At 43.1% G+C, this 13020-nt stretch overlaps 1 protein-coding gene across 2 annotated transcripts in view; it reads right to left on the bottom strand.

Annotated features, from left to right (window-relative positions):
• Positions 1–4660: 4660 nt before the first annotated feature.
• jph1a (junctophilin 1a) overlaps positions 4661–13020 on the bottom strand; it is a 30943-nt gene continuing 22583 nt past the window's right edge. For both annotated transcript variants that reach the window (XM_023794731.2, XM_023794730.2), the window contains 3 exons: positions 8312–8949; positions 7159–7255; positions 4661–6990 (listed from right to left, as the gene is read on the bottom strand). In XM_023794731.2, coding sequence (XP_023650499.2) covers positions 7175–7255; positions 8312–8949 — 719 coding nt within the window. In that variant the 3' untranslated portion in view covers positions 4661–6990; positions 7159–7174. The remainder of the gene's footprint in view (positions 6991–7158; positions 7256–8311; positions 8950–13020) is intronic.

Below are 13020 nucleotides of genomic sequence, written 5' to 3' on the forward strand. Positions count from 1 at the left end.
CAGCCAGCTTGAAATGCAATATTTATGAGCATAAGCATTTACATAAATACTGCACTGATCAAAGGTCTGGGGAAACAAAGGCTGCTCCTCTATTCCTTTTCATCAATGGAGCATCAATCTGCTGGCCCCAGCTTTACTGCTAGTGACACCGAAACCAAAAATAAAGCTGCGTCATCAGATAAAACCCTAAAGCAGGCGTCGGCGTGTTCGGCGTGCATCCCCGCATGTGCCAGGTGTGATCAGAAAGGCACTTTGTTTAAGGTCCTCGCAGAAGAGGAAGAAGCTCACTGTGTGGGATATGCAGTACTGCCCTTCTGTGATTGGCTGAGAGGAGAGTCAGGGTCACTGTTGTCCTGATAGGTCCCATCTCCCGCTGTGGCTCATGCACCACACAGAAATAAATCAGCACGGATCTCGTATCACTAGGGCAAAGATCTGCAGACTCAAAATCCACTGTGAGATTTTTTTTCTTTTTTCTATTTGCTTATATGCATCCAAAATGCAAAATAGTAGAATTTCACTGGAAACCCCAGCTCTCGTTCTTGTCCAGCCTCAGGAGTGGCAGTGAAGTGACCTAGGAGTATGGTCTGGAATTACATCTAGAAGTTTTCAAAACTTCTAGAACACCTGAAGCACTATGAAGGTCCACTTTACAGGCTATTCATATCATAATACAATTTATTTTCAATGCAGATAGGTGTGTACAATCATTGAGCCGACCAGACTGATCACACAGTATCTCCTCTTAATGTAGAGACACATTTGAAAGAACATTGTCTTCATCTGGAATTGAAACTCTGCGAGTGCTTCACTCAGTGAGGAGCTTGAGTTGATACCCATGCAGAAAGAGTTCTGGTGGTTTGTAATCTTTTAAAAAACTGGAGAATTTAAATGTAGCATCTTCAATCAGCCCCTTGTCCCCTGACCTTCCAGATTCTTCTTCCTGCGTGTGAAAATGATGCAGAGAGACCACCTCTGTCTGAGGCTCGCCACTGCTCACTATTTTAGTGCAAAGGGGAGCCGCAGCAATCCTTCTGAGCTGGCTCCTTTTCCACACCGGGGGGGTTAAGTAGCTGTAAATCAAGGCGATCTCCCCAGTCATGGCAAACTGACTCCTCCGGGGGGGGGGTGGGGGCGGGGGTAAGGCTTACTAACCCACCAAAATAAATCCTAATGAATAATAGTGATACATGCATACATGCAGAGAAGCTGCTCTTTATGACAAGAGTAACTCTATTCATTGCAGGATTTACTGAGTAAGTGCTGAGTTATTTCCAGGGTTTAAAATGCTGTAATGTTGCCTGTCGCTTTGATAAAGAAAAACCCAATAATAAAAAAAACCCTCCTGCCTATAACAGGAGTCCCCAGATTCCATCAACAACAGCAACACAAAATCAAGGTCCACTGTCCCATGACGGTGAGAGACCCTGACGATACAATAAACCAAGCTGGGGGGGCGGCAGTTGGTCTGTAATATCACTGATTTTGACAAACTGGCAAAAAGGAAAAACGCGATCAGATTTTGAGTAAAATAATGTTCCTCTCAAAACAGCAATGCAGTAATCAGTGGAACGGCAGCTTCCTGGGTTGACAAGGCACAGCCCTGACCTCAGCTAGTATAGTGGCAGTATTGCTAAGCATACTTGGGGCGTGCTCTGGCTGTTTGCGGAGCCCCGAAAGGGCAGCACCTCACCATGAACTCATCACCAGGATCTGAGAGCAGTGCCACAGGTGTTCCATGCTTTCCCATCCTGAAATCCCCCCCCCCCCCCCCCCCCCCCCTACGCTTTGGACAAGTGGGCCGAAATAAACAGGAGGATTCAGGGTTTCAGCATGTGTACTGAACACAAACTTTTCCATACTCTGGCTGTCAGCTAGAGTGAGTAGATTGCTAGTTCTGATTCTGATTCACTGCCAAACTTCTCTACCTATTCACACTTTCCCCACCCATCAGGTGCTTACATGTATCTTTGCATCTTAATGTCATGTCTTAAAATGTCATGTCTGTGTTATGTTAGTATGTCTTAGTATTTATATTCTATCTATTACTTTCATTTGCACTACGACCAACAAGAACAACATTTCAGCTCAGTGTATGATTCCATGCGTCATACAGTATATCTGAGGAAAACAATAAAAGATACCTTGGCTTTTGATTAGCTTGGAACACAACACCCCCTGCTGGAATATTAATTATTACACCAAATGGTGCAAGAGAACACTACATCCCCTGCTGCAGTATTAACTGTTACTCCATATGGTGTCCCTACACCTCCTTCTGAAGTATTAATTGTTACTCCACATAATGTAAGAGAACACTACATCTCCCGCTGGAGTATTATTAATGGTTACTTCACCTGGTGCAAGAGCATTTTACATAAGCTGTGCAGTCTTTTTCTGTGTTAGCATTGCAAACTGGAGTGACAGACGTGACATTCACTTGACAATTTACCACAACAAAGTGTTTATATACTTGTTGAATATTGCAGTTACTTTAATTTTAATATTCCATTTACTGTCCATACTCTGCTTTGCTTGGTCTGTGAAAATGGTTTGCATCCTATATCTCAATAAATAAAGATAACTTAAGATAATCATTAAATTGCAATATATTTTTTAACTGCTATGAAATATAATAAATTCAAAAGGTGCCCTCAAATACACTTGAATATATATGTCAGTATGATTAATGTAACCTAATATAAGGAGTGTCTATTTGAAATCATTCACTGTGGATGCTGAGTAATAACATGGCCCAAATCATGATGAGCCAACCAGAGCCTGGGTTTTAAGATCAGTCAATGAGATTAGATCCCCACCCGCATCTTATAGCACATAAACTCTTAATTACCACCCACCATTTTAACCGGGCAAAACAAAATGTAAAAAATTAGCAAACTTTACTAACTTGACGTACTTGCTGCTGTATATACAAGATTTTAAATCAGTAAAGCTCAACTTTAGCTTAAAAGGTTGAAATCGTATGGGAGAGGCTCATATGGAAATGAATGGGGGCAAATTTCAGTCGGTGAATCATGCTCAGCATGGAAATGGGATCTACTTGTTAATGATGTCTGAGCAACTGCTTTAAAAATCATCGCCAGTGATATCCCTGTCACTGCTTATCAGCACTGGTCCAGTTTTGGAAACACCCAGAAGTGCGTGTCTCTTTAAGTGGCTGTGACGGTTTAGCATTTCACTGGAGAGGTGTTTGCTGGACCTGCTGTGCATGTTCTACTGGCACAGAACTTATGTACCTAAAACAAAATGACAGCTTAAAAGGAGACTTCAGGTGACATATTTTTCCACATCAAACGCAACAGTTTAACTAGAGTTCCAGCCCACAATATGTAGTTCTTTTAATAATAATAATAAATAATAATAATAGTTGATTAATAATTAAACTAGCTTATACCTCAAATGAAAGGATTCAGACTCATAGAAGCATTCTTAAGTGTGAAATACAGGCTTCTTTATTCCGTATCTTTAATATTTTCAATTCCTCAATCCTTGCTTGGCACAAACGTCACCTGGCGCACTAGCAACACACCAAAGCAGCGTAATGGTGACCGGTGACCGTGCATGATCGGCCTGCTCGCACACCTGCTGTTGTTGCTGATGTGTTAAAGGGACCCGAATTATTAGTCTTCTGTGACGCTTGACAGTGGGTACGATTCTCTGAGTCAGGGCTGCCCCTCCTGTTACACTTATTCAAGCTGATTTATAGCTGTCATTTATACACATTGCAGTTCACAACTTTGCTTATGGGCAAAATTACATTTCTTCAAAATACGTTTATGTCAGTTTGAGATATCTTCATATATTTTGGAGTATTGTTTCAGGGTTAGATGTTGCAGGATCCACCTTCACTAGTTGCTTATTGAGTACAGGGTCACAGTGTGCTGGAGCCTGTCCCAGAATGCACAGGGCACGGTACATGGGCATAAAGTATCTGGATTTTATTTACAGATATATCTAAATCATTTACAAATAACATGAGGTACAAACCTTCATAAACAAATTCTGTTTGTTGGCCACCGAGCAGCTGGAGAGCAGTGGTCTCTGCTCAGTAAATGTCAAGCAGTGTTATTATACTCTAATTGCACCAGGATTGGTTCCCCTGGTAACAGGCCTGAGAGTCTTTTCCTGTCCTGCATTCATAAACAGGCCGCCTTGCAGAGGGTCGCAGGACACTCCCCGTTGGGCGTTTGACATATTTCTCCTCACCTGCATAGCAGGGTCATGACCTGATAAAGTTTCTTAAAGCTTGTGGGTGACAGCTTCTCCTCTAGCTGGGATTTAAGGAGAGAGAGGTACACTTTAAAGCACACCCATCAAGGTTAAATAGTGCCTGTGATTAGACAGAAACTTTCCATGTGAAGGGTATTGAGGATTCTGCTTTGAACTTGGTGTATATTAACGGTTTCCTTTTAATCGCTGACCTTAATGACATCTGATTTTCCAGTAAGGTGAGCTCACATAGCGTGACACTGAATTGCGTTTTGGTTGTGGCCCACTCTGGGCGAGACCGCAGCGGTATGAGGTGGCCTGCCCGCTGCCTGTTTGTGATGTCATCGATCTGCTCAAAACTGGCACTGCAAATGTATCGTCGTGCTACAGGGTGCTCTGCCGCGGGTGCGGAGGAGAAAAACCACAGAGCTCAAGTTGGCGACAAGTTTTTATTATGCGCGGAAGTCCGTCTCCAAGAACACGACAGAAGTTCTCCGGGCTTTGCGGGGTTCGAGGCTTGCGGTTTGCAGCTCGGCTCGTCAGTGTCTCTGAGGCGCCGTCGATGCATAGGGCTCAGCGGCAAACCCCTCAAACGAGGCCGCGGGCCGCCTCCGGTGTCCAGAAGGTGGTGATGTTCCATTGATGGCATTAGAAACCGGACACATCAAAACCACGTGATGTGAGTGTCACATTTATCCATTAAGAACAAGTTAGCATTATAGTCAAATGCAGCTGTGCACATCTTAAAAAAAGACCAGCTAGTACCAGATTCTCGATTGTGCTCTGTAAAAATGCTTACAAATTGTATATAATCTATATATAAACAATCCCATCATGCTTTGCTTTGTTGCTTTTTCCAAAAACATCCCCGATGCTGTGTTAAAACCCTCTAACCCTACTCCTTTTACTATGCATGTTTGTGTTCAGACTGGGGGGGTGATGTGTATGTCATGAAGTGAAATATGGGGTCAGTCCATCAGACTCTGCATTGTCTGTGCAGTCACAGGGTCTGCCACCAGTTAGCATTTAAAACATACATGCAGTGCACCCTGTCCACAGGCACCCGCACACGTTCCCCAGCACCGTCACACAGCACTTTAACAACAACCTCACGCCATTCAAGCATGCACATTACTAGTTAAATTAAATCACATCGAAGCTGCTTGCTTTTTCCCTGCTAAACCCTCATCATGTCACCGGCCATTCCTGCGTACATGCACCATCCTCGTAAAGTCATTATGACACAAAATGCTTCGGTAACACAGAGACACACACTGCCACGGCGCTTACAGTGAAGAGGGACATTACTAATGATTATGAGCAGCCAGTCTGTTTACAAACTTTAAACCTTAAGACAAATCCCTTCATTTTAGGCATTCTTCTCCATTTTTTTTGTTCTTTCGAGGTAAACAGCAGGACTGTTAAGGACTCTAAAGACATCTGTTGCTCACGCCCAGTGCCGCTACCTGAACGTCTTGGGCAGAGGCATGCAGCAGAGCGCGCTGCCTTTCCTGCCTCGTGAACATGCACGTGAACGCTGCTCCAGAGCCAGCAACCTACCTGGCCCCCCCCCCCCCTCATCAAAAGGGGCAAACAAATATCTCCAAAAAAAAACAAAAACATAAGAATTCTCATGCACGATATGCGATGCCTATGTTACAACATCACAGCATAGTTTATTAGCATTAGTATTCTTAAAAACAATAAATAGGATAAGACTCTGTCAGCATTCAGTCTCGTCGTGTGCCGGCTGCTTCCTATGCATCTGGTGAAGCTCCCTGTAGGCTCCTTAAGTGAGGCTCCACACACTCTGTGTAATATGATATTTCTAAATAAAGGAAATTAAATGTAATTCCTATGACAGTTATAATAACAACTAGAAACCCTTTAGTGTCAAAATATATCCCTCTTTCTTTTAAAAAAATAAAACATATTGCACTTTTATTAAAATCAGAATATGACTGATTGTTATGGTGTTATGATACCAAAAAGGCTGAGAATTCAAAACTTCAATGTGAATTTGTAATGCTCCAAGAAAAGGTTTAGACGCGTGTACGGTTGATAATCCAAACGTAGGGGGAAAAAAACAGCAAACGAAGAATAAAAAATAGTAATGTAGTGTACCATGCAAAGGGTATGGCGAATCAGGGGCACGGGACGGGACACGTTAGGGCGAGCTGGAGATGGAATAAGGCGGAACCAAGGGGTGTGGGGGGTGACGTGGTTTCCCTCAGCGGGAGATGTGGGAGCTCCCCCCCACCCCCACCCCCCACCTGCCCAATGCACGGTCCTCTCAACAAATTCCTCTGGCAGGTGCAGCCCCACGTCTCCCCGCTAGAATGTCACATGGCAAAATAGTAAGGCAGCTGTCAGCCTCCGTCAGCTAAAAGTGCATCGCTGGATATTTCCAGGTAAGTCTCTCTCTCTCTCTCTCTCTCTCTCTGTTGCTGGAACGGGCCCTGTGCCCTTCACGCTGTTCACGGCTTCAATCAGCAGATTTCTGTGTTTTATTTTTGTTGTTCTTCATTTTAAATCAGTTAATTTTTTTTCCTCAACACGGCCACTCAGCTTCACTTTTCACAGGACCCAAACGAGCCACAGAGCTGGCCAGCCGCCGCCTGAATGCTCCGCGTCTCGTCTTACTCTTGTGCTCCTCGCCAATTCCAGTCCTTCTTCGACCATGTCTGAGGCTGACTGCCGCCATTTTGTTTCTACAGGTGCGGAGCTTCAGGCCGCTTGCTGCTAGCTGTCATGACTTCACTGAAGGGCCAAAAAAGTTCAAAGGTTAAATAATTACATTCAGGCACGGCGCAGTATATTACGACAGATGGAGGCTTTTTTTTACGTGTAAAAACTGCTTAAGGTTTCATGTGAACATTTAAATTGTCAATAGGTGCTGTTCTGAGCAGCCACACAGATAATACTTACCCAGGACGCAACTTTGTCATGTCAGGAAGTGGACAAAAATAATTGCTAGACCAATATTCAACAGCATTACAAGGGCAACCAAAATTGAGTTCGGTCCCTGCAGATTAAAAACAAAACAAAACAAAACAAGATACAAACAGTTCAGCATAATGTTGTATTTCAAAAACTAGGCAGGGAAATTTAACAAAGTATTTGTTCTGTCTGTCTGTCTGTCTATCTAATCACATAAATTGGACCTTACTCAGTAGGTACCAGCACCCTCTAACAAATGACTTCAGATACACTTATTACTAAAATTATTAATGGTTCCTCATGACAAATAAGACAACAGACAACATGACCTCTAGTATTATTAATTCACCAGATACCTTTTCCCAAAGTGATGTACAATTGAAACAATCGTGTCTGTCCCTGGAGTAATTGGGGTTAGGGCCTTGCTTAGGGGCCCAGTCGTGACATCACTTTGCCAAGCTTGTTCCAGTCTAACTCCCATATCTCCGCCTACTGGGCTAGGCACTTTATTCTGTAAATCTGATAACAGCTATTGGACTTCTAACTCTATATCTAATCCTGTACCTTACCTTACCCCCCCACACAAACCATCTGTTTCAACTGTCCTGTCTAATTGCACTGTTGATTTGGGGAACTAATTGATTTGGGAAACAGTTCCTGTCATCTTAATGTTTTTTGACCTGACGAAGTTTCACCGGAAAATTTACATTCGTCTAGCAGACGCTCCTACCCAAAGTGACGTACATTTTGAGAATGCAGGCTCAGCAATTCCCTGAAGCACCTTGGAAAGTTTAGGACCTCTTTCAGACACTCAGTGGTGAATCAGCAGCCCTGTTCTGCAGGTCAGGACTCAGCTGTTTGATTCACAGGTTGTGTTGACATCAGGTGACAGAAAATGGAAGCGTTCTAGCTGGGAACTATGTCTACATGTCAAATCGCCTGCATAAGGGCACCTACCCTTAATTAGGAATGAATAATGAATGCACTGAGCCCCGATTCTGGATTTGCAACCTTGACTCCTATTGGCCGTTTCCTTACTCAGGGTCACGGGACATATCAAGCTGGCATGATAAAAGAGGTTAAGGAACCCTGGAGGAACCCGCGTAGATGAGCACTGATGAAGCCCCAACACAGTACTCACCGTCTCCTCCTCCTCCTCGACGTCGCTGCTGATCTCCATACTGCCTTTCTTCATTTCGACAAGACTCTTTGGCTTGAGAGATTCCTGTTTCCTGAGTTTCGCCTCAGGCATGCTTTCTTTGGAAGCCGGCAACGCCAGGATGGGTTTAGAGGCCGGCAGCCCGAACTGCTTGGGGCCCTGAGGCACCTGCAGATCATCCCGTGGCTCTTCTTGGGGGAGCGTCACCTCAGCCATCACGTGGTAGCTGTGGTACTGCGAGTGCACCTGCCCGTTGCCAGGACTCACTGAGTTGGCTGTCGGCTCCTCCTTCTTGGGGGGTTTCTGGGGAACGGCCTCCTGCCTGAACGACGTCCGGGAGGCGGCCCTGGGGACGCTGGCAGGTGGATTTGGGCCGAAGGAGTATGTCTCGTCTCTGCTGGGTTTTCTGCCCAAGCTGCTGTTGACTTGGGGCGGCTTCTTCTTGGTGGTGTGAGGCGAGGGGGCTGGGGAGGCCTCAGGGCTGTGGGCAGGGGAGTGAGTCGGGGTCGTGCCCTTCCGGTAGAAATGGGGACTCCCTGAGGAACACTTCTCCTTCTTCTCCTCAGTGACTTCCTTGATCTCCATGGGGTCGTTAAACCGCTGTTTGATGTAATCAGGGCCTGGAGAGACACAGTGAATGAAGAGACTCATTGTAGACAGTGCTTATCATGTACGTTTATGTTTTATGTATTTTTATTTAATTTTTTTATTTTTAACAAATGAATTTGCAGCGACTGAACTGCTGATGGAACAAAGCTCAAACGGTGATATAACACAACAAATGTAAAGGAAAATGCCTTTAAAGTAGAATCTGACATTTTTCATTAAATAACTTTAAAATTTCTTATTGCATGTTGTATTTGTATTTCCATACAATATATTAAATATGGCAAGAATATAAATGAGTTGTGATTTACTTTTCAGACACCTGGCATGATAGCTGATAAATATGCCCCTAAAAGTCAACAAGAACCTCATTACAGTCACCCTTCTCATACTTCTAACCCACAGTAATCCATGGAAGTTATGTAATCTGTATCATTTTTTTGTCTTTTATGTAGTAATATGACACCCTCTATTTTTATCTTTCCACACTAAAAACATTCAAGTAACACAAAAATCTATGAATTTGGACTCAAAAGTTGTCAGTAGACAGCTTATGCAGAGCTGGAGATGACGGGGGACAAAGGGACATCCTATCCGAGTGCGGAGTTGCGGATTAGAGACTCAGCTGCTGTCACCGGCCATCGCTGAAGCAAGAGGCAGCTTTTTGCTCGCTTACCTCGCAGTCTTATCGGGCGTGTACCTCTCTGAACGTTGCCTATTGCCACTCTCTAAATATAGCTCCTTCTTTCACCCTTAAAATAAACAGAATGCAATGCAATGCAAGATCTGACTTCTGCCTGAAATCTCAGCCTCAGTGTAACCAGGCCAACAGTCATCACTGTTAAGCAGCAGACTTCCTCTTCCTACTATCGGTGCTGACGTGAGAGATTAAGGCAGCGATACAGATTTTCAATACCGAAAGTTCCGGAACCATCCTTGACCTTCGCTTAAAGTGTGGATAGAACACGGCATTCTCCAGTCTCGGGTAATTAATGCTGAGCTTTACATGCCCAGGTCAAAAAGTCACAAAGCATTCAGTACACAGAGTGCAGCTTTCGCATGATGCCTCTGACTCCACGTCCTGTCCACACCACATGCCTAATCCCTTGCAATGCGACTGCTGCTGGGAATGAAAAATTCTCTGGGGAAGGAGAGCAACAAATGGAGGCCACTTCAAAGGGGGGACAGCAGGATTTTAATATCCGAAAGGCTTAAAGCGTCTGCTGATTATAACTGCATGCTATAACTCAACAAGTGCTTGTGCATCATGGGAAGTTTGATGTGTTTATGTGATGACTCCTGGGGATGCTTCCAAGCATTTTCCGGATTGTTCTCTGAGGAGAGGAGGTAAAATCTGCTTCCTCCTGGTAAAGCACGTGTTTTTTTTTTTAAAGCTGCGTGTGAATTTGTGCCTTAAGTCAGAGAAACTTGTCACTTATCATTTGTGAAACACATCTCAGTTTTTACATATGAATAGTACACTAGTTCATGTGTCTGCCTGCATTCATATTTTTACTATTAACTTAAAAAATATTAAAGATAAAACATTACAAAGAACATGTTTAACTACATGCTTAAGGAGCTTCTCATGTTTTTTCCTCTTCCTTATTGCAGTTATGTATCTGAGGGATTAGCAGGTCATATAACCTCCTGAGACCCAAGGAAAAAAATGTCCTTCAATTTTAGGTTATTTGTCTTTGGAGGAAATAAGACGTCTTACAATTTAGATTTTTTCAAATTTATTTGTATTTTTAATTTCACAGCATGTCCTCTCTAGTGTACACCAGGAATAAATATGTTTCCTTACATCAGTGAAAAGATAGATGCAAAAACAATATGTCCACTACAATGGACATAAATGATTGGGTGCGGTCTCAGGAGGTTAAACTTTCAGCTTGCATCCTAGGGTGCAGGGTAGACCTGTGCAATTAATCAAATTTGATTACAATTATGGCTTCCCACGATTATGAAAAAATGATAATCGAGAAAAAACTATATTTGTTTGTATCTCATATTGAAATAATGCCCTACTTTATCTTGCGCAATAAATCCAGATCGGTGAACTAATTTTACAGCGGTGCGCTTTGCCCGTCCTTAAACGCTGTTGGCAAATTCCCTACAGCACAGCAGTCAAAACGTGTTCACGGTCAAAAAGTCAGGATGGGTACCTTTGGTCGACAAGAGGTAAACGCACATCAGTTATTTGGAATCATTTTGGTTTCTACGAATCGGACCAAGAACAACAGCAAATAATTAGCAGAATATGTTTCAAAGCTGTGTCTGCACCACAAGGCAACACGACCAGTTTATTTAACCACTTAAAGCTTAATCACAAAGTGGTCTATTACCATAAAGAGGTCTATAAATGTGAGGCAAGCTTATCAACTCGTACTGCAGCGCAGTTATCCGTTAAGGACACCCTCTAAAACAACCGTGTATCCGTCAAGTTCTCAAAAACACTGAGATATAACGGATGCCAAGACATATTATTTAGCAAAAGAGACGGTCTACAGCACAGCTGGAAATATTGTCTTGTGCCATCGTGCATCACTGAAGCCAGATCATGTAAACAAATTAGTTTTTCTTGCTGAAAAGTTTATTGTTTTTGAACCTCAGAGAACAGTATATTCAGTATATTATTAATTAAAAAATATATTTCTACAAGTTCAACGTATGTTATCCTATTAAAATTGTGTTTTTGTTTCAATTCAATGTAAGTGTATAAGTTTCATTATTAAGATTCAATAAATACAATGTTTCTGCAGTTAAGAGTAATTGTGAGAAATAATGGGGGTAGATAATCATGATCTCAATATTGGTCAAAATAATCATGATTATGATTATTGCCATAATCCAGCAGTTCTAGTGCAGGGCACAGAAGAACTGGCAAACTTTTAAGTAGCAAACCTTGTGCTGGACCGTGTGAGTTAGACGAAATATCATCAGTAGGGCTCAGAGTAACCGATCTATTCACACCCGAAGATCTGATTTCCCCCACAGCGAGAAGGATTCTTGTGCATATTACTGGTCTAGGTGCCACCAGACCACTGAGAAGTGGTCTGGTGAGGAGTAATGACCTAAGTGAATTGTCTTCATCCAAAGTGGAAGAGTAATCCGTATATATAGGGTTACCAATAAGATAGAACTTGATTCCAGCTGACCCAATATTTCCAATCAAATAAATTTCCAGTGCAAAGAATGACTTTCATAACACAGTCTCCAGACAATACACAGCCCATCCATCCATCCATCCATCCGTCTTTTAACAGGGTCAGGGCGCCCGGAGGCTATCCCAGGCAGAATAGAGTACAAAGCAGGGGTACACCCCGGAGAAGATGTCAGAACTCAGTCTCCAGTGCCCTTGCGACAGCCTGGCATCCTGTCCAGCATGTCCCACGCCTCGTACCTGATGATGGACCTGTCAGGGTGTTCCCAGCCTTGTGCCCTGTGATAGGCTGGCAAATTGACTAAGGAATCCCCTGCCTGGTGCCCTGAACTTCCTCTAAAAGGCTCCAGGCTCAGTGTGACCCTTTTCTGGATGAATGGTTATGGAAGAATGGAGGTTGGATGGATGGATGGATGGATCAGTGTTACTTCCTCATGCTACACTTCAATAATGACACAAAGAGCTACAGACAGAAAAAACCCCTAATCTCTACCTATGGTGATTAAAGAAACTCTTATTTTTGTTTAAATATTTTCGTTATACCTTTTTTGGTTAGAAGCCATTTCTCTAAATGTAGAATATGACTTAATTTATTAACGTCACAAATCAGCCACTGGAGACAAACTACCCCATTATACACTTTGCAAATCATCTACACTATGAGGTTCTTCATCCATCTCGAACTGAATTCAGATCCAAGTGCAGTGTATTTATATCTCGCTGTAATCATCATCATTCATCTTGTCTTTTGTTACAAATGGGGTGGCTCGTGTTCCTGCCTATCTGGGGTCTGTCGTCCAAATAAATATCCATCTCTCTATGTACGTTTTCCCCCTGAAGAGGTCAAACTGTGCCTTTCCCCCTGACATGTGGCCCGATCCGGAGCATGAGGGACATCTTACGTAATGAGGACATAGCA

Source organism: Paramormyrops kingsleyae, chromosome 15 (assembly GCF_048594095.1).
Source record: "Paramormyrops kingsleyae isolate MSU_618 chromosome 15, PKINGS_0.4, whole genome shotgun sequence".
NCBI lineage: Eukaryota > Metazoa > Chordata > Actinopteri > Osteoglossiformes > Mormyridae > Paramormyrops > Paramormyrops kingsleyae.